At 39.6% G+C, this 20,029-nt stretch overlaps 1 protein-coding gene across 2 annotated transcripts in view; it reads left to right on the top strand.

Moving 5' to 3' along the window:
• LOC100485637 (myosin-7) overlaps nucleotides 1-7,531 on the top strand; it is a 126,191-nt gene extending 118,660 nt beyond the window's left edge. For both annotated transcript variants that reach the window (XM_031891173.1, XM_002939015.5), the window contains exons 27-39: nucleotides 173-299; nucleotides 925-1,043; nucleotides 1,241-1,437; nucleotides 2,578-2,761; nucleotides 2,850-3,015; nucleotides 3,995-4,119; nucleotides 4,678-4,986; nucleotides 5,240-5,443; nucleotides 5,751-5,876; nucleotides 6,002-6,277; nucleotides 6,393-6,488; nucleotides 6,598-6,732; nucleotides 7,416-7,531. In XM_031891173.1, coding sequence (XP_031747033.1) covers nucleotides 173-299; nucleotides 925-1,043; nucleotides 1,241-1,437; nucleotides 2,578-2,761; nucleotides 2,850-3,015; nucleotides 3,995-4,119; nucleotides 4,678-4,986; nucleotides 5,240-5,443; nucleotides 5,751-5,876; nucleotides 6,002-6,277; nucleotides 6,393-6,488; nucleotides 6,598-6,732; nucleotides 7,416-7,436 — 2,085 coding nt within the window. In that variant the 3' untranslated portion in view covers nucleotides 7,437-7,531. The remainder of the gene's footprint in view (nucleotides 1-172; nucleotides 300-924; nucleotides 1,044-1,240; nucleotides 1,438-2,577; nucleotides 2,762-2,849; nucleotides 3,016-3,994; nucleotides 4,120-4,677; nucleotides 4,987-5,239; nucleotides 5,444-5,750; nucleotides 5,877-6,001; nucleotides 6,278-6,392; nucleotides 6,489-6,597; nucleotides 6,733-7,415) is intronic.
• Nucleotides 7,532-20,029: the final 12,498 nt, after the last annotated feature.

Raw genomic sequence — 20,029 nt, 5'->3', positions numbered from 1 at the left:
TGAGTAAATACAGCCATCCAGAAGCTATGCAAAAGCAATAAGTGCACATCATGTAAGATGAAATATGCCAGAAAAAATGTTGCAAAATTTTATTCTCCTAATGTAACTTCTGTTTTCATTACTTTTTATTCATCATAATTTCCTAATGCAATTCCTCTATTATTCCTTGCAGGCAAACCTGGAAAAGTTGTGCCGAACATTAGAGGATCAAGCAAATGAGTATCGCACTAAGTCTGAGGAGACACAACGAACGGCCAATGATCTCTCCACCCAGCGCGCCAAACTCCAGACTGAAAATGGTAAAGAAACACTGTGAATATGGGCATGTTAAATCTTAGACTTAACATCCTGACTTTTCCCATTTTTTTGGACAAAACAATCACTGTAGCTGTGCAAAAACCTGTGATTAATCCCATCTTCTGTATTGCAAAAAGTGATGATACAACAGTAATAATAGATCAGGATATTGATCTTTAGTGTAATATCAGCAAATAGAACATGAAGAGCAAGGAGGAAGCGCTGCATGAAAGGCTTGAAAAAAGGCATACTATGTGTAATTCAGTATATGAGTAATAGATTTTGTTTAATTTACACACAGTTTTGTTTATCCACATAGCTAGATTTTATATAATGTGTGGGAATACCATGCTAGCTCCTCTACTGCAATAAAACAAAATCCATATCTAGCTTCTCAACAGTCCAGTTCCAGTCCCAGTTGAGCAGTCAAGATAGCTAGACTATTGTTTATAGGTTTATGAGCTGACATTGATTTGCTTAGGAAGAAAGGTGAAAAATAACCTCTATCTTTTCAGTCATAAAAATCAGTCAGGTTTATGTCCATTTAATAATGTCATAATGATTAATATTTTTGTAAATGAGTTAAGCAATAGGCTAGAAAGTTATTGTTGATCTTTATGGTTACAGGTGAATTGACCCGCCGGCTAGATGAGAAGGAGGCACTGGTATCACAACTGACGCGGGGCAAACAAACTTACACCCAACAGCTAGAAGATTTGAAGAGGCAGCTAGAGGAGGAGTCTAAGGCATGTATAACATACAACATAGAATTTCAGTAAGACGTTGCAGTGTGTGATTAAAAAAGTTCAGCCTTGGAAGCCAATGGATTAGAGATGCTTTTCTTATAAATCAGAGATATAAATGTTTTTAAAGGGATCCTAATGTCCACTCAAAATCTGGCATTGATAATGGGGATTCAACATATCCTATTTTTCTTTTAAAGGCTAAAAACGCATTGGCCCACGCTCTTCAATCAGCCCGCCATGACTGTGACCTCTTACGGGAGCAGTATGAAGAGGAGCAGGAGGCTAAGGCAGAGTTACAAAGAATACTGTCCAAGGCCAATTCAGAGGTAGCTCAATGGAGGACCAAGTATGAGACAGATGCTATCCAGAGAACAGAGGAACTGGAGGAGGCCAAGTAAGATTCTGCAGGCTAAGATTTCACTGTGCTCTGTCAGCCTAATAACCAAGATACTTTCTCTTACTTACTCTAAGGGGCTGATTTACTAATCCATGAATCCGAATCCCGAATGGGAAAAAATCATATTGGAAACGAACATTTTGCGACTTTTTTGTATTTTTGCGATTTTTTCGTAACCGTTACGACTCGTATATTGTCGCGACTTTTTCGTATTGAGTGCTCATAGACGGCGAGCAAACCTTTCAGACTTTGCATGATTTTGGAAGCCTCCCATAGGACTCAATGGCACTCTGCAACTCCAACCTGGCCCAAGGAAAGTCTCCCACAGGGCTCAATGGCACTCTGCAGCTCCAACCTGGCCCAAGGAAAGTCTCCCATAGGACTCAATGGCACTCTGCAGCTCCAACCTGGCCCAAGGAAAGTCTCCCATAGGGCTCAATGGCACTCTGCAGCTCCAACCTGGCCCAAGGAAAGCCTCCCATAGGGCTCAATGGCACTCTGCAGCTCCAACCCGGCCCAAGGAAAGTCTCCCATAGGGCTCAATGGCACTCTGCAGCTCCAACCTGGCCCAAGGAAAGTCTCCCATAGGGCTCAATGGCACTCTGCAGCTCCAACCTGGCCCAAGGAAAGTCTCCCATAGGGCTCAATGGCACTCTGCAGCTCCAACCCAGCCCAAGGAAAGTCTCCCATAGGGCTCAATGGCACTCTGCAGCTCCAACCTGGCCCAAGGAAAGTCTCCCATAGGGCTCAATGGCACTCTGCAGCTCCAACCTGGCCCAAGGAAAGTCACGATACTGAAGCTTGAATGAATCTGAAACTTTCGTACTCGGCGCGAAGGCTACGAAAAAGTCGCGACAATTTGCGCAAGTCGTAATGGCTACGAAAAAGCCGCCACAATTTACGAAAAAGTCTTAACGGTTACGAAAAAGTTGCGACAATTTACGAAAAAATCGCAAAATACCGATCATTATGAAAAAAACGAATTTGGACGCTTTTCGGACGTTCATGGATTAGTAAATGTGCCCCTAAGTGTTAACAATCCTTGCTTCTATACAAAATCCCAGCATTGAAAATGTTATAGTTTATATTACTATACTATACTCCTTGTCTTTGGCAATCACCAATGATTTGTTACAGGAAAAAGCTAGCACAGAGGCTGCAAGAGGCAGAAGAAGCTGTTGAAGCTGTAAATGCAAAATGTTCATCACTTGAAAAAACAAAACACCGCCTACAAAATGAGATTGAGGACTTAATGGTGGATCTAGAAAGGTCAAATGCTGCAGCTGCTGCACTGGACAAAAAGCAAAGGAACTTTGACAAGGTGATAATTGGGGAAATTAAAAAAAGTTGTAGTAGAGAAAGTGTAGTATGTGGGGATGTTAACTGTCATCTCTTGTGCCCTTGTGCAGATCCTTTCTGAATGGAAGCAAAAGTTTGAGGAGTCTCAGGCAGAGCTTGAATCCTCACAGAAAGAGGCCCGTTCTCTCAGCACTGAGCTTTTCAAACTAAAGAATTCTTATGAGGAATCTTTAGAGCATCTAGAGACCTTCAAGAGAGAGAACAAGAACTTGCAGGGTAAGAGGAATAAGGGACATTCATAGGTACTCTACTCTTTAATGTCATTCTGACATAATATAAAGCTACTGTATGGATTTCACATATAAGGACAATGGCATATGTTGTGTCTTTTAGTTTACGGTGGAAAATACCTGCACCTGTCAGTTGCTTGAAACTACTTTCAGGAGTAGGTTGTCTCTTGGGAACTGTTGCTCTAGCGCATTAAATTGATTGCTATAGCTAGGTAATTTCTAGTGACGGCAAAGAATTTGCAAAATGCAACTTTTGTGATGCACGCATGATATTGTTTGAGGTGTGCACCATTTTTTGTGCACCATGTTTTGACACACGTTAATTTTTTTGACATGTGCAACATTTTTTCCGCTGCAAATTTTTGTCGCTCCCTTTTCACCAATGGCAAAATGCGGAAACTTGCCAAAAATCCATGCCTGGCGAAAAATTTTGCTCGTCACTAGTAATTTCCAAATATTTGAAACTACACTAAAGATTTGTGTTATTTGTCTGTATTCACTGTATGTGTATAGGACAGGTTTGCATTTAAATTAACATCTAGTTACAGATGGGCCTATTCTAAATATATTTAGTTGTTGGGGTCACTGTGCCTGGCAGCCAAAAACAGATTGATTGGGTGACTGTTTCCTGGATAACCAGATAGCAGCTTAAAGTCCAATTCAGAGAGCTTTAAAAAAAGATCAAGAGCAAATACATTGCTCTCTAATCATATTAAAAATTCTGTTTTAAACACAGATGCTTTATTTGCACTGGTGCACTTACCCAGCCAACAGCTTAATTTTGATCAGTCTAAGATAAGTTATAATATGAAAGCAAATAACTCATTTGGTTGCCATACCACATTCATTAAGCACCATATTAGTTATTGTACTGTACTGTATCTTTTTGTAACTTTCCTCCCCTCACTGCAAATAATATTTGCAATATAAAAAACAATCCTCAAGCTTCTATTCCTTATACACAGAGGAGATCTCAGACCTGACAGAGCAACTGGGAGAAAGTGGAAAGAGCATCCATGAACTGGAAAAGGTCCGCAAACAGCTGGAGCAGGAAAAAATGGAGCTACAATCGGCACTGGAGGAGGCAGAGGTGAGGTTTTATCTTGATTGTTATAGTCCATCCAAGGATTGTTGCTGCAAGGACACTAGCAAAAATAAAGATTACATTGTTATGTGGAACAATAACCATCATTGCTGTGCATCTATATACAATTCTCATACATAAGAATATGTGTTTAAATGTTTTTGAGAGGCATTGTTTTCCAGTTATCTAGGAAGCTTTCACCATACAATCAAATGATTGTGTTCAGCAAAATATTCATATTAAAGTCAATGTTTTCAGCACACCAGACATTCTGTTATCTAGAAAAGGCGCCCATTACATATATTTGTGTGACTGATGTGCAAGGCATAACATGCAAAAGCACAAAAGTGCCCAGTACTTTACACCTACTGATGACCAGGTAAAAATAACTGGCCTGTCTTTGAGCATTGTGTCTGGACGAGACAGGGGACACCTACAGCAATATAAATCACACAATATAGTAAATGTTTAAAATGTAGTTCTATAGAATTGTTTTTCTCTCCATGCATCACACAAAGTTTGTCAAACCATTATCATACATGAATTTCTCTCCTCCAAACCCAGGGCTCACTGGAACATGAGGAGGGCAAGATTCTCCGTGTACAGTTGGAGTTGCAGCAAATAAAAGCTGAATTTGAACGGAAATTGTCTGAAAAAGATGAGGAGTTTGATCAAGCCAAAAGAAATAACCAGCGAGCTGTGGATACCCTTCAGGCATCACTAGAAGCTGAAACTAGAAGTCGCAATGAGGCCCTTAGAGTTAAAAAGAAGATGGAGGGGGATCTAAATGAGATGGAAATCCATCTCAGCCAAGCTAACCGTATAGCAAGTGAAGCACAGAAGCAACTTAAAAACCTGCAAGGAGTCCTAAAGGTACTTTGGAAAACTGTTTATTTTGCCTTGTCTCTATAGCAGGTACAGCACATGCTCACAGACCAAGGTTTATATGAAATATTTTGCAATAATTTGTCAGAGGAATGCCTTTAGAAAAGGATGTTTCAAATAGTTTGCAACAGCTGCAGTATGTTTAAGCAAAGCTAAAGTCTGGGATAAAATATTCACTTGATTGAATAATTGTCAAGTTCAGTTTTACAACTTTTTTGATTTGGTAATTTAATTCCCACAGGACACGCAGCTTCAGCTGGATGATACTTTGAGAATCAATGAGGATTTGAAAGAGAACACTGCAATTGTGGAGAGAAGGAACACATTGCTTCAAGCTGAGCTGGAGGAGCTGCGCTCTATATTGGAACAGACAGAGAGATCACGCAAACTTGCTGAGCAAGAGCTGATCGAGACCAACGAGAGAGTGCAGCTCCTTCACTCCCAGGTCTGACTGCATCAGGTTTTATGAATCTGTTTATAATACATAAATAGCTCATGCTTTTCATAACAATGGTTTCTTCTTTCCTAGCCTGTCAATCCTAAAATAGAACTCCCCACGCCTTGCCTATCTATTCCATATATAGATCACTCTCAATATCCTATAAATGGATTTTTCCATTGCCTTTTGTCTTCCTAACAATAGTTTGACCTCCACCACCCATACCCCTCCCCTCTCAACACCACCTAACCCATATGTGTATTTTTCTTCTTGTGTATCTAATATTAAAAAAATGTAATCAAATTACACACAGAACACCAGTCTGATTAATCAGAAGAAGAAGATGGAGAATGACTTGTCCCAGCTTCAAGGTGAAGTGGAGGAAGCAGTGCAAGAATGTCGCAACGCAGAGGAGAAGGCCAAGAAAGCCATCACTGATGTAATTTTCTTATGTATAATTTTCATTTTACTGTCTTGTACATTGTTTGCATACAGTCAGACATTTGAGTATTTAACAAATGCCATCAGCCTATGTCTATCTTAACTGTTACCATTTCTACACAGGCTGCAATGATGGCTGAAGAATTAAAGAAGGAGCAGGACACAAGTGCCCACCTGGAAAGGATGAAGAAGAACATGGAGCAGACCATCAAAGACCTCCAGCAGCGGCTTGATGAAGCTGAGCAGATTGCAATGAAAGGTGGCAAGAAACAGCTACAGAAGCTGGAGGCTCGAGTCCGAGAACTAGACAATGAATTGGAAGCTGAACAGAAGCGAAATGCTGAGTCCGTCAAGGGCATGAGAAAGTATGAGAGGCGCATTAAGGAGCTCACCTATCAGGTGTGTGTCTAAGCACATAAATGGATGAATACAGCTCATGAAAATAGATCATGCGTTGATCAACACATGACAAGGTGAAAAAGAGAAATCAATTTCTTTTTTTTTACTCATGCAGACTGAGGAAGACAGAAAGAACCTGATTCGTCTTCAGGACCTTGTGGACAAGCTTCAACTGAAAGTGAAAGGTTACAAGAGGCAGGCAGAAGAGGCTGTGAGTGTTTTTAGTGAATGAGTTTAATTTGCTTTTCATTCATGACTTGTATTTACTGATTTATTGATTTATTGTGACTTACCTCCATATCTCTCCAAATGTCCTTTAGGAAGAACAGTCCAATATGAATCTTTCTAGATTCCGTAAAGTTCAACATGAGCTGGATGAGGCTGAGGAAAGAGCAGACATTGCAGAGTCTCAGGTCAACAAAATGAAAACCAAGAGCCGGGATATTGGTGGCAAGGTAAGCGTTAGGCATGCTGAGTCAGAGGGAATGAGGGATGAAGAGGAGAGAATAACTAAGGGGTGGATTTATCAAAATGTGAGTTTAGAGCGTAATACATAAAAACTCACCAGTGAATTTTAACTTTCACCCATTGATAAATACACTTCTAAAAATTCCATAGGAATGAATAGAATGTAGGTGAGGTTTTATGTATTAGGTTCATAACTCACATTTTGATAAATCTGCCCTAAGTGATAAAAGACTGATAAACTAAAATTTGAAGGGGAGAAAAAAAGGCAAAGCCATAACAAAATTAAGTTAAAGTGCTTGACTGACCATTTGTAATCTTCAAGATTTGTCAAGCCAGTACTGTTCCACCACCATATTAGAATACTTATGGCACTTCTGAAACCAAAAAACCAATAAAAACATTTGTATCCAAATAGTCCCCCATTAGAACTTACAAACTACAATATAGCACAACCAAAAATGTAAATGCTGCATGGAAAAATACAATGAGAAGAGTCAACAACATGACATGGGTTGGCGATATGTGGTTTACATAAGGGCATAGCAATTGGTGTGGGGGATGAGGGAACATATAAATGGCATATAAACAATGTGTTTTTCACTCTCTCCTTGTTTTTCTTTTCTTTATTACTGCAACAAACTTCATGTGGGATCCCTCCTTCCCTCTCCAGAAAACTCTGAATGAGGAATAATCAAGAAACTCGGGTGCTTCTCTTTTTACCCATGGGTCCAAGACCCTGCATTCTTTAACTTGTCTCCCTGTGTAGAATAAAGAGCTCAAACTACATTTGCTTAATTTTTTTATTGATAAAATGCCCACTGAATGTCACAATTGCAATAGCCAAACCAGCATTCAACTGTCGGCATATCTGTCCATATTTATTCTGAAACATTCAGGGAATACTGGATTTATCAAAACACAGTTACTGGAAAATAGTGTTGTTGTTCCAAAATGTTGATTTAAAAAAAATTCTTAATGAACCCTAAGGGCCTGGATTTTTCTGTGTGAATGCACCTTAATGACATAGAAAAAGGAAATAAGGGAAATGTCATCTATCTGTAACTATTTTATACCTAAGCTGCTCATTAAGCTATGTTTGGGTAAGCAATTCTGCCAGCATATACAAATACAGAGTGTCAAATAATATGTCTGCTACTATGTTTGAATACTGAGCAATGAACAAGCTAACACTGGACCCAAGATATAGATATATATACCTTCCTAATGCAGTCTGTGCTAGTGACACCTCTGTGAATTCATTCTGACATATTGCTAAGGTACGCAAAGGTGACAAAAGCCTGTTCCATTAGATTAATCACTGCATTTTTCTTCGGTGACCTTAGAAATGTTCTAAGTGGGGGAATAAATGATACTGCAATTCCAGCATAAGAAAAATGCTTCTATCTGTCTATCCATCTGTCTTCCAATTAGTTTTCTTCATGCCATACGCACATATATATATCCACACACACTTGGGCTCAGAGCAGTTGTCTCAGAATGGCAGGATCTATTTATTTGAAAGCCTTATTTAAATTTACTTCATTGCTAGTTGGAATATACTGCAATACACCTGTTTCAGTGAAAGACACAGAACAGAATGGTTCAGCTGTTCTTTTGTAGCTAGGCATGCAAAATGGTTGATACCAGGAACAAATGCTGAATGCACAAAAGTTATATTCTGGATGTACAATAAGTTTTATATTAATTGCTACAGGCTAAAATTAATGGAACATAATATAATGCAAGGAAATTATCCAACAATTAGAAGTATTTTATTTATTTATTTTGGTTAAATAATTTTTAGGACTAACCCATAATGACAGGGTCGGAGTGGGCCGCCCAGACTCGACCCTTTGCCGGCGCTCCCCCTGCCTGACCGCTCCTCCCCTGACGCGTTAAATTTATGCGCTCGGGGGAGGACGTCAGGTGGGGGGCCCTGCGAGGGGGGTTAGGGGGGCCCCTGGGCCCTTCAACCCCCAGTCCGACCCTGCATATTGACTTAAAATGGCATTTAGGAGTTTTTAGGAGAGCAAGTAGGAACAATCTCAAACTTGTTCCCTAACTGCATTTAGGCAGGTTTTCCAGGCAGTGCTTTAGGCCGCTCAGGGGAAACCCCATAATTTAGGAAACACTAATTTCTTCTTTATTACTACTTACTTTCATCCACACACCCAATTCAACACAAGTAAACTCATGTATGGCTAAATTCAAGAGCACCCTTTAGAAATCATGGGCCTCTTAGCACATGGTAGTGTCCACCCAGTTATTAGTCTACTGCGTGCCTGGGCCTGCTTCTAAATGTAATATTTTTAGTTTATCAGCATAATTACTTAAGCAATGTAATTTAATTATGTTATCTCATGGCTATGATATACAGTCATGCCATTAACAGACCTTTCACTCTCTATGACACTATGAAATGTTTGAGCACACAGAACTCTGACTGAGAGACCCTTGCCTCCCTATCTCTTACCCTATCCCATTTAAAAATTTGTGCTTTTGCACTAGTTTTATCTTTAAACCTTTCATACCGACATATTTTACAGCACTGTTCAATAATTAAAGAGGTTTTTCAACAAAAATACAGACTACTTAAATATAATAAGAAAGGTATTTCTAATAGGGTATGATGGTGCTACCACATGGGCATGTACCCATTAGTAGTTTACAATGTAGTGGAATTTTATGTGTTCAACAGCCAGGCAAAGCAAGGTGTTAATAATATTAATTTACCTATACCCACAGGTCATTTACTCTAAACAAACAGAGAAGAGCATATTTGGGCCTCAGGGTTAATATCTGCTTTCACATACCTACACATAGAAATCCTTTGCAAAGGAAACACAACTTAAAGGATCATTATTTTGCCTTTACATTTTGATTTTTCACCTTATTTTGCTTATAAGTATATACCTGGGTTAGTTTAACTAGTGATAATCAGCTCTGCGTAAACAATCCCTTTCCATCACCTTTAGGGCAGTGGCACACAGGGAAATTAGTCACCCCGCAGCAAATCTTCGTTGTCGCGGGCGACTAATCTCCCCGAAATGCCATCCCACCGGAAAGAATGTAAATCGCCAGTGGCATGGCATACGTGTCGCTACGATTTCCCGAAGTTTCCTTGAGAAGCAACTTTGGGCGTCTTTGGGAAATTGTAACAACACATATGCCATCCCAACAGCGATTTACATTGTTGCCGCTTGGATGGCATTGTGACTGTTGTAGTTTGCAGATAAGCAGAAGTCCATTATGCAGGGAGATTATCTGTATGCTGGGAATCTAAGTATCTACCTCACAAGAACCAAACATAGAGTAGCTTCGGTTTTCCTGTTTGTCCTGGTTAGCTCAAGCAAAAAAACATAGATGTTCTGTCATTAAAACAGTAGGCAAAAATATGCCCAGCACAAGCCCTATTCACTGAACTTATATTGAACATGGGGGTATAGTGCCATCATCATCATCATTACACAGCGCCTCACAATAAATTTAAACAAACAGGGATCTTAAAAAGTTTAACAAACAAGGGTATACAGAGTAACAATAGGATCAGAGGGCCCTGCTCACAAGAGCTTACAATCTACAAGATACTTGTTAAACTAACTTTGGGTACATACAATAAAATCCAGGCTATCAGGTACTATTAAAGACATTGGATAGGGATTAATGACAGGACAGAAGTCACCACCAAAGTGTCAGTGACGTGCTTGCACCGGGTTACTTAAATTAACTCTTACCACTCTTAAACTAGATGCAGGGGCTGGTCCCATTGCCTTTTGAAGTCAGAAAAGAATTCCATAGCTGCATACAGCTTCACATGGGGTTTTCACCTTCCTCTAAATCATCTAGAAGTCAGGCAGGTTTAATATGGACAAACAGTTGAACTTGATGGATGTGCCTTTTTCAAATTCGTCTACTATGTAACTATGTAACCCGAGGAGCAGCTTGTTGCTGTCATCTCTAAGTAGCTCAACTAAAACTGCAAGTGTCGGGATCCCTTCTTGCAATGTCCTGACCCGACATACCATCTATTTCTATTCAGTAGATGCAGAAAAGTCTTCTTTGAAGTTAAAGTCATGGCTATTATTGCAGCATGTTTGTAATCAACTCTACGCTGTGTGGCAATTTTTATCTGTTTTGTAAACAAAGCCCTACATGATGTCTACTGTGACCAATGGAAGCTGAGATCTTTCAGGTATTCTCAAATAAAAAAGATGAGATGCCAAAATATATGCTGTATGTAAATATTTTTAGGGCTTTTACATTTCCTGCTTAACTGGCCCTTTAGGCATCAAAATACCAAATCAATTAGTTAATTAGGTTGTAGGATTTATAGAAAGTGTTTGAAAAACAAAAATAATACACAATTTTATTATGTGCTCCTTAGAGAACATAATAAGGGATTTTTATACAGCATGTCATCTGCAGATTTCAAAAAAGCTAATGAAAAGATATAGCTAGGACTGAAATGTGCTGTCCTGGGGTTTTAAAAGAGCTGAAGCAGAAAGAAAAAATCTAGAATATTAGTGATCAGGTTAGAGTGGGAAAACATCTGAAACAGTAACATAACAACAAGGACCATATCCCACCCTATAGTACATTATGTGGCCATCTGAATTCACTAAGGGCCCTATAATGGCACAAAGCTGGATGCCTAGTTAATGTCTGATAAAATTATTTTGAGATAAAGTAGGGAATGCACTTTTGCTTATTAATCAGTTTGCCAGATTATGTGACAAATCTGGGATACTTCTAGAACATTCAGCCCAGCAACTTGAATATATGTATCTTAATTATGGATGCACCAAATCCAGGATTCGGTTCGGTATTCGGCCAGGATCTGGCCTTTTTTGGCAGGGTTTGGTTTTGGCCGAGTCCACGGTCCTGGCCGAACTGAATCTGAATCCTAATTAGCATAAATTAGCATTTGCTAATTAGGATTCGGTTAGGTATTCGGCCGAATCCATCAGGGTAGGTTCGGGGGTTTAGCCGAACCCCAAAAAACTGGGTTTGGTGCATCCCTAATCTTAATGAATATGTTATAGAGTCATTGTAATTATTACATATAATTATATTATTTTTAGAAATTCTAATTATATAAAGTACTACATTATTGTGCTTCTATATTATATATGCAGCTTATTTTAAAATACAATTATAGTACAACAAAAGCAGGCAAGCATTGTGATAATGAAATATACATATACAGTAACTGTATTTGTCACTATGGTAACCTTATACCATGTGTTTATATAAATTGGTAATTAGCCATTTAAAGGTTAAGGGCCATGTTTTCAGAGCTACAGGTCTAAGTAGGTACCTGTCCAGCAGAGCTTACAATCTAATTTCAAATACTCTTGTAACCTTACTAGACTTTACTAGACATACATTTTTATGTGGTAGAACACATACATTTTTCAGAAATTGTTTATTAAAGCATTAACTACAAATCAATTGTATATGACTGCATGTCAAGTGCCCAGTGCCCCAAGTTCATATTAGACACTTAAAATGAAAATGTCTCCTTTTAACATAAACAGTAAGAACTGTCACAATGATGGCCATTTACATTTGGGCTGCAAAAGCCAGCCTGCAACAAACACAACAAACATGTCGTTCATTTTGTGCTATTTTCATACATAGGGGGAGGGAGGAGGAAGTTAGCCTGAAATTGGAGTTGAAGTGGAGTAAAATATCTTTTACACCGGACAAGTCTAACACCAAATTCATAAATCTCTCAACTCCAGAATGAAATTTTCTACAGATCAGGGATGTGTTTAGGCAAGTTGGTTTATGGCCAGCAGACATCTCAATTCATTGTCAAAATATATTAGGTATGTTCTCATTTTAACACTATTTTCACATTTAATGGTAAATATTAAACAGTAAATTGAAATAGGAAATAAGGCTTAATTGGTATTGCTTTAGGACGATAAAAACAATTCGGACAATTCTGACAACGGTTTCAACTCTGATAATCAGTACTATAGGTATGGGATCCCGAAACCTATTATCCAGAAAGCAACAAATTATAGGAAGGCCATCTTCCATAGAGTCCTTTTTAATTAAATAATTCAGATTTTAAAAAGTTATTTCATTTTCCTTTGTAATAATAAAACAGTACCTTGTACTTGATCCCAACTAAGATATAATTAATCCTTACTTGAGGCAATACTATGCGATTGGGTTTATTTAACGTTTAAATGATTTTAAGTAGACTTAAGAGATCCAAATTATGGAAAGACTCCTTATCCCCAAAAACCCAGGTCCCAAGCATTTTGGATAACAGAATGCCAGAAAGAGCATACAGGAACAAAAATATATATGGCCTCTAGGTGGCACTGTTGTAGGCCAGACTGTGAATTTATTATAGCACTTTTATTTGTCAGTATGTAATCATTGTTATTTGAATAAGAAATATATATATATATATATATATATATATATATATATATATATTGTATTGGTTAACACATTTTACTCCTCTTATCTACAAGGTTCTGTTGCACAGCCTTCCTACTGTGTCTCATACCACATGGCACTTACTCCCTGTGTATTTATACTTATTTATTGTATTTAACACTTGTCCTCCCTGTATGTAATTTTTATATTGTAAGATTGTACAGCGCTGCATACACTTGTGGCACTTTATAAATAAAGTTATACATACATACATACATACATACACAGCAAATGCACAGCACATATTTGCACTTAAGTCAAGTGCTCAGCAAGTCCTGTGTCATTATGTTCAATACACTAAAATTTACAGTTGTCACCTTGGCCCTTCAAACCCAGACATACAGTTTATGAAAGCAGCATGTGATGAATGGCTCATAAATAATTTTTTTAGGGATGCACCAATTCTGTAATTTTTAAAGTTTGACGAATACCAAATCCTCTACAAAGGGAGATGGCAAGGGAACAAAGCTTTGGGAAGATTGAAATTAGGTAAAGTGTCACAGGGGTGCTAAACTAAAAAAATTTTTTAACTTGATAAATTTCTGTATCAGGCTTTTGGTACAGCAGTTCTAGAGATGGGCCAAGCCCCAGGCAACCTGGCTGGCCACCTTGCCCTCCCGCATGTGCCCACACACATGCACAGTGATGTCCTGGAGGGGGGAACACAGGGTGGCAAGTGGCACTGGGGGCAAGAGAGCTCGGATTAGGTGTAGATAGAAGAAGTACCTGTCTAGTGCCGCCATTGTTGCACACTAGGCAGGTGCCTCTTTTTCCTACCCCTAGTTGTGGTCCTGAGTAGGTCTGGGTTGCAGTGCCAGCAGACAGTTTATTAACTGATGTAAGTGCCCTTAATAAAATTACAAAACAAAAATAATAAAAAAAAACACAAATACAAAAGTATTGTAGAAATTATACCTATATTGGCTAAAAAAAAACATTGCTTAAAAATTAGACCGAAATCAAAGCAAAAAAAACCTGTGATTCATCCCATTTTTAAGGGGGTTATCACACGAATGATCCTTCATGGTATCTGATGGATACCATACAAGTAGCTATAAACGTGCATTGCCATATTAAATTTTTCTCTGTTTGTTCAGGCCGACACCCTAAACAAATGAACCTACAGGCAATACAGATAAACTGCATCTCTTTCTCACCCCTAATATGCCATTGCACTGCAGTCTTCAACATGGTGCATTAGCAAACTGGATATCTTCTGTTTAACAGGATTGTAGGATGCTCTGTTTAAACCAACCCCAACCTGTCATTCATGGCCACACATTAGTACAATATGTTCAAAATAAGCCAAACTGCCTTACCTTTTGCTACCATGTATACATGGTGATGCAGGATTAAGGAGCTGGAAGATGCTCAGGTTGAAGATGCAGTAAGTAGACTTGAGGTTCAGGATGCTGTTTGGAAAATCATACTGGGGGACCACAGTGCATGCTATGGGAGGGAGATTGTTTGATATAATAACTGCATATAAAAGGTGAAACCTGAGGTGATGGAGAAGAGGTTACGGTTGAGGAATGTTAGTACAGTGAGCTGGACAGGCAGGCAAGTTAGTTGAGGGTTTAAAGCACCATGTCGACCACAGGGCACTGGTTTCCCTTCTGCTCTCTTCTCTCTTCTTCATTTAATACAGCACATATGACCTTTGGATGTATCACCTCTCAACCATCCTCCCTGTCTCTGTATTTTTAAGTCTTCTTCCACGAAATCTAACTCCCCTTTAATTTCATTTTGCCACCCTTTCTTGCTCTGCTATTTTGTTACTCTCTGCCTGTGCTTTCCTCTATCTTTCGTTCACTCTTATCTGTCATTTGTATCTTTGGTTCCTGTGGCACTCTCTGTTCCTTCATGTCACTTCATCACCATGCACCACCCCTATTTTTCCTTCACTTGGCTCATCCATCATCTCTTTTTGTCCCCTCCCCATGCTGTGCCCTTATCAGATTAGACTTGAGGAAGGTTGGACCCCATCCCTGGGGAGTTACAAGGCCCCTTGTGTCTCACTTTACTGACTCCCCTGACAGACAAAGCACAGGCGGCTGGGAGATAGCAAGTGGAACACTGGCCCCCTGGCATGTTTGGGATGCTAAGAATGGAACTCCAAGGGAGTGATAATCCTGTCCTGGCACTGCGTGTGTATCAGTGCACGGTGTGCGTCACACTATATCTGGGTGTGACATTGTATTAAATTTTAATCAATGTGCAGACCTTTGTACATATGTGTCTTATGTCTAAGATCTCTTTAAAGTTGCTGATTTTTATACCTTAGAAGATTTATTTCGAGTTTTTTAAAGCGTACATATTTGTAAATAAGCTATAAATGGCAAGGTTTCCTGTTGTTTTAAGCAATATCACAAGAGCTGCTGTACAAACTTATTGGCGCAACAGTTTCATGACCTTATTTTCCCCTGACAGAGGTGAACATACCTCTTTGTAGCCCCTGCAATTGCAAAGAGGCCGTCTGGTGGGAGGGTGTTGAAGCCACCTTAATATTTTAGTGTAAGGAAAAGGAATACACACTAATCTTGCACAAGGGCAGTATGCTTTATTTCATCACCACCATCTAGCTCTCCTATCCTCACACTAATCCCTTGCTTAGCCCCTCTCTCTGCACAGACATCCTTTATACATGTGTAGAGTTGGAGTCAGGTCCACCATTGGAAATCATAGACCCATACCTTTCACCGAAGGGGCCCAGGTTATTAGCTCACTTCCTGCTGGTCCTTGACAACACCCCCCCAATCTTTGCTGACCACATCCACATTTTATGCCAAAGTACAACCATGATCCATCCAAACCCAACAAGTACCACCTCTTTTGACATGACATAGGCAAACAAGGCCAAATGGTTGGATGAACAGGAGGGACCACTGACACCTGGGCCTGCAGGTAATTTTGGTTGGCCAGTGTAAAACTACACTCCACCTGATTGTATTGTGCAAAGTCAGGAACAGAGGGTGCCATGCAACAAAAATAATAACTACGCCATCTCTTCTTGTGTGATCCATATTAAAGGCACTCCATTGCACTTTTCCAAAAGCAAAATATTGCCTTTTTATTCGATTGATGCACTTTCAAAGTATATTAAATCAAGAAATTCATGTTGGACTCGCATCTCAATAGACGCACATGCAAACTGTGTGTATAAGAAACCATATTCTTTCATGTGAGTGTGTAACACGCTACTTTTAATTACAGCTATTAATAGCCACCTACAAATACCAGCTATGATTCTTTGCGGTCAGGGCCAGACGCGTCACCTGTTTGCTCTTTGACTTAAAGCGTTAGAGAATCAAGCTGAAATCATTGGGTCATATTTAGAAAAAGATAAAAAAGAGACCGCCACATGTTGCCACAGAGAAATTGTCGCTTTCTATTCATTTTTATGGTATTTTTATCAAACTGTGAAAATAGAGGTCACCCTTTTTTAAGCCTTTGATAAAAATACCTGGCTGTAGCATTTAGATACAAAGCATTTCTACTAAGTTTCCTGATTGTAAATGCTTTAATACAGGAAAGAGAGTATAGTCATCACTGCTGTGTTTTTTTTGGGGGGGGATATAATGTTAATAATGTTAGCAAGTCTTTGTGCCCCAGTTAGAGGTCATTGTGACCTTCTGAGAAGTGAGATTAGCACGGAAGCTAGTTCTGTGTTTTGTAATCTTACTTAACTTGAAAATTCCAAACACAAAATGCAGTGGCTAGGATTCACTGATCAGCAAGTAATCCATAGACTTGTTAAACAATCCCTATGCTATAAGTTTGCTAATTCTTTAAATCAAAATGTCTGATTTGGCTACATCAAGACCTGTAGCTATCGGCAGGATAGTGGCTCAGTGCTTAGCCCTCCTGCCTTGCAGCTTGGGGATCCTAAGTCTGTTTCTGATCTAGGTTCTCCGGTTTCCTCCGACACTCCAAAAATATGCAGGAATGTTAATTGGCTGCTGATAAAACTGAACCTAGTGTGTGTGAGAGGGAACTTAGATTGCAAGCTCCACTGGGGCAGGGGCTGATGTTAATGGTGTATAATCTCTGTGAAGTGCTGTGGAGCATGTCAGCACGATATAAATATAGTATTATAATAGGTCCTGTACTCTAAGTATTGTATATTCCCCCCTGCCGATATGGATTACTAATTGGCTCCTGATGAAACTGACCCTAGTGTGTGAATGTGTTAGGGAATTTATAAGCTCTACTGAAGCTGGGACTGCTATGAAAAATCTAAATTGATGTGCAAATATACCAGTGCTATACAAAGGCAAATTAATAATGGTACAATGACTTTTGAATCATTGGGGTATGTTTATGAAAAGGTAAAATAAAGCTTGCCACAGATCTCAGAGGGAAATTCCACTCTCACTTTCACTCTTTGATAAATATGTCCATAAAAACCCCACACAAGTAAACACATAGTGGCAGAATTTCACTCTGGCAGGCTCAGGGGAGCTCTAGTTTCACCCAGGGTTCCATTAAAGGCACCAGGGACATAATTATAGAGAAAGCACACACTGGTTTGCTTGAGGGCCCAGAAGATATAGGGGGGCAAAATTGAGCACTAACTGATAAGCAGTTTTAAAATATGTTTATAAAAATGTCTTATTCCAAAAATTAGGGGGGCCCTAAAAATAATTTTGCAGTTAAGCAATGGAAAGGAACTGTTGTTAATCACTTCTGATGACTGTCAAAAGGAAGAGCTTGACTTATGGCTCACTTCAGCACCTATTACTTGTAAATGCCACAGTCCACATTCCCTTTCTCCAGACATTCTGTGAGACATAAGCCAATTACAAAAAGTCTTTGTAGACTTGTGATCGTAGCAGTGCTACAGAGACATAAAAGCATTGCATTGCCATCTCAACAATAAAGTACATGTAAACCCTACATTTTCCTACCATGTAAATAAGTTGTGCACAACCCCTCCCCCCTCCACCCAAAATGCATAATTTGTACTGCATATATCGCTCCGTTTGCCAGCACCATCATATTTTGCTAAAACAAAAAATGCAGGCTTACATAGGCAGTACTGATAAAAAGTCCTGCTTGGAATGTGTCTTGTAGTTAAACTGAGCTCAGGAAAGGAGGTTAGGAGAAAAAAAATGTTTCAAGTGCACAGCTACAGCAGAGTTTCTATGGAAACCAGCAAAGCCATCTTTTCATTGGTGGCTAGACTGGAGGGTGTGTTTGTTAACTTGAGTTGATAAGAACTGAGCATGCTCAGTAAGCCACAAGCCAAAGAAGGAGCGGAACTAGGGGTAGGCAGAAGAGGCAGCTGCCTAGGGCGCAATGACTGGGGGGCGCCAGACAGGAGCCTCTCCTGCCTACCCCTAGCTCCTTTTTCATTGCCCCCGCCGCTTGTCATTACGCGGTGGGAAGTATCGCGTAGCCGTCGCCGCATGCGCATGCTGCTGAAACGCGAGCGGGGGAAAGGTGCAGGGGCGAGGAGGCTGACCGGGTTGCCTAGGGCGCCCGGTCGGCTTGGCCCGCCCCTGAGTCAAAGGGAGTGTGTTAGAGGAGAAGGAATCTAAAGTGATTAAAGGTGGCCATACACACACCAATAATATTGTACGAAACAAGGTTTTGCAATAAGCCTTGGATGTTGGTTGTCTCGTTGATGGGGCGGGACAAAATATTTTGAACGGGTGCGTTGAAGATGCCCAAGCAAAAGCTACGTTTAGGGCTGAATCATCAGATAGGGGTAGAATTCCTATTATTACTACTTCCATATCTAAAGATTCAGCTCTGGGGGGTTTACTTGTCCTTTAACTGTCTTACACTACTCAAGGCAGCAAATAAGCATTTAATTCTTTCATGGTAGATGTTCTGCTCCTACACTGGCGCAATAATCAGCATTATGCAGCAGCTTGGAGCTCTGGTCACAATATAAACTAAAAGCTGTTGTGTTGCCACACTGTCTAGGGATTATCTTTGACTTTTACGGCTGCCATACACCATAGATCCACTCATTTGTCAATTTTACCAAATGAGCAGATATTTGTAGGCACCTATGCCGGGCCATATCAGACTCATTTGATTGTTTGGCCCTTGGACCAACAATCGAATTATAATGGGCACCAATGCATGCCTTCAGGAGAGGACGAGTTGATGCAGTCCTTGCCATGGGATATTTAAACGTGCCCGATAGATATCTAGCAGATTTTTGGCCAAATATTTGTCCTTGCCCTGACAGGATATTTAAGCTTGTCCGATAGATATCTAGCAAATATCTGGCCAAATATTTGTTTGGGAGGAAGTCAGAGGGGGCCCATACATGGGCAAATAAGCTGCCGAGTTGATGTGGAGGGGTCGAAACAGCAGTTTAAATCTGCCCATGTATGGCCAGCTTTACTTTTTCCTCCCTAATCATATTAATAACAAAATACATTCTACTACAACTACTCATAAATGCCCTTATTCAATGCCACCTAGATTTTAAGTCTTAAATCCCCCTCTCTTGATGCTTTTCACCTCTTAAATCCCATCCTGAATTCCGATTTCAGGAACATTCAAAGCCTGCTTTACAAACCAGGTACATGTTGCTGAAAACAATTTTAGGGTGCAAACTGTCAAGGTGCATGGGTGCATGTTCTGTTCAACAATGCACTGTTTTTCCCCCCACAGTTCCAGTGTGTAAAAGTGGACCCTCACTTAGCTGTTTTCCATCCAAATTGAACAAAATGCACCACTATGCATGCTAAATACCACACATTTTTGTAATTGTGTATATTTTATTAATTTATTATAGCATTTAAAGTATTGCTTCATATTGGTACTATAAATACTGCATACTATTTGCAGACAATACACATATAT

Source organism: Xenopus tropicalis, chromosome 1, assembly GCF_000004195.4.
Source record: "Xenopus tropicalis strain Nigerian chromosome 1, UCB_Xtro_10.0, whole genome shotgun sequence".
Classification (NCBI taxonomy): Eukaryota; Metazoa; Chordata; class Amphibia; order Anura; family Pipidae; genus Xenopus; species Xenopus tropicalis.
This window is presented reverse-complemented; position numbering and strand designations above follow the sequence as displayed.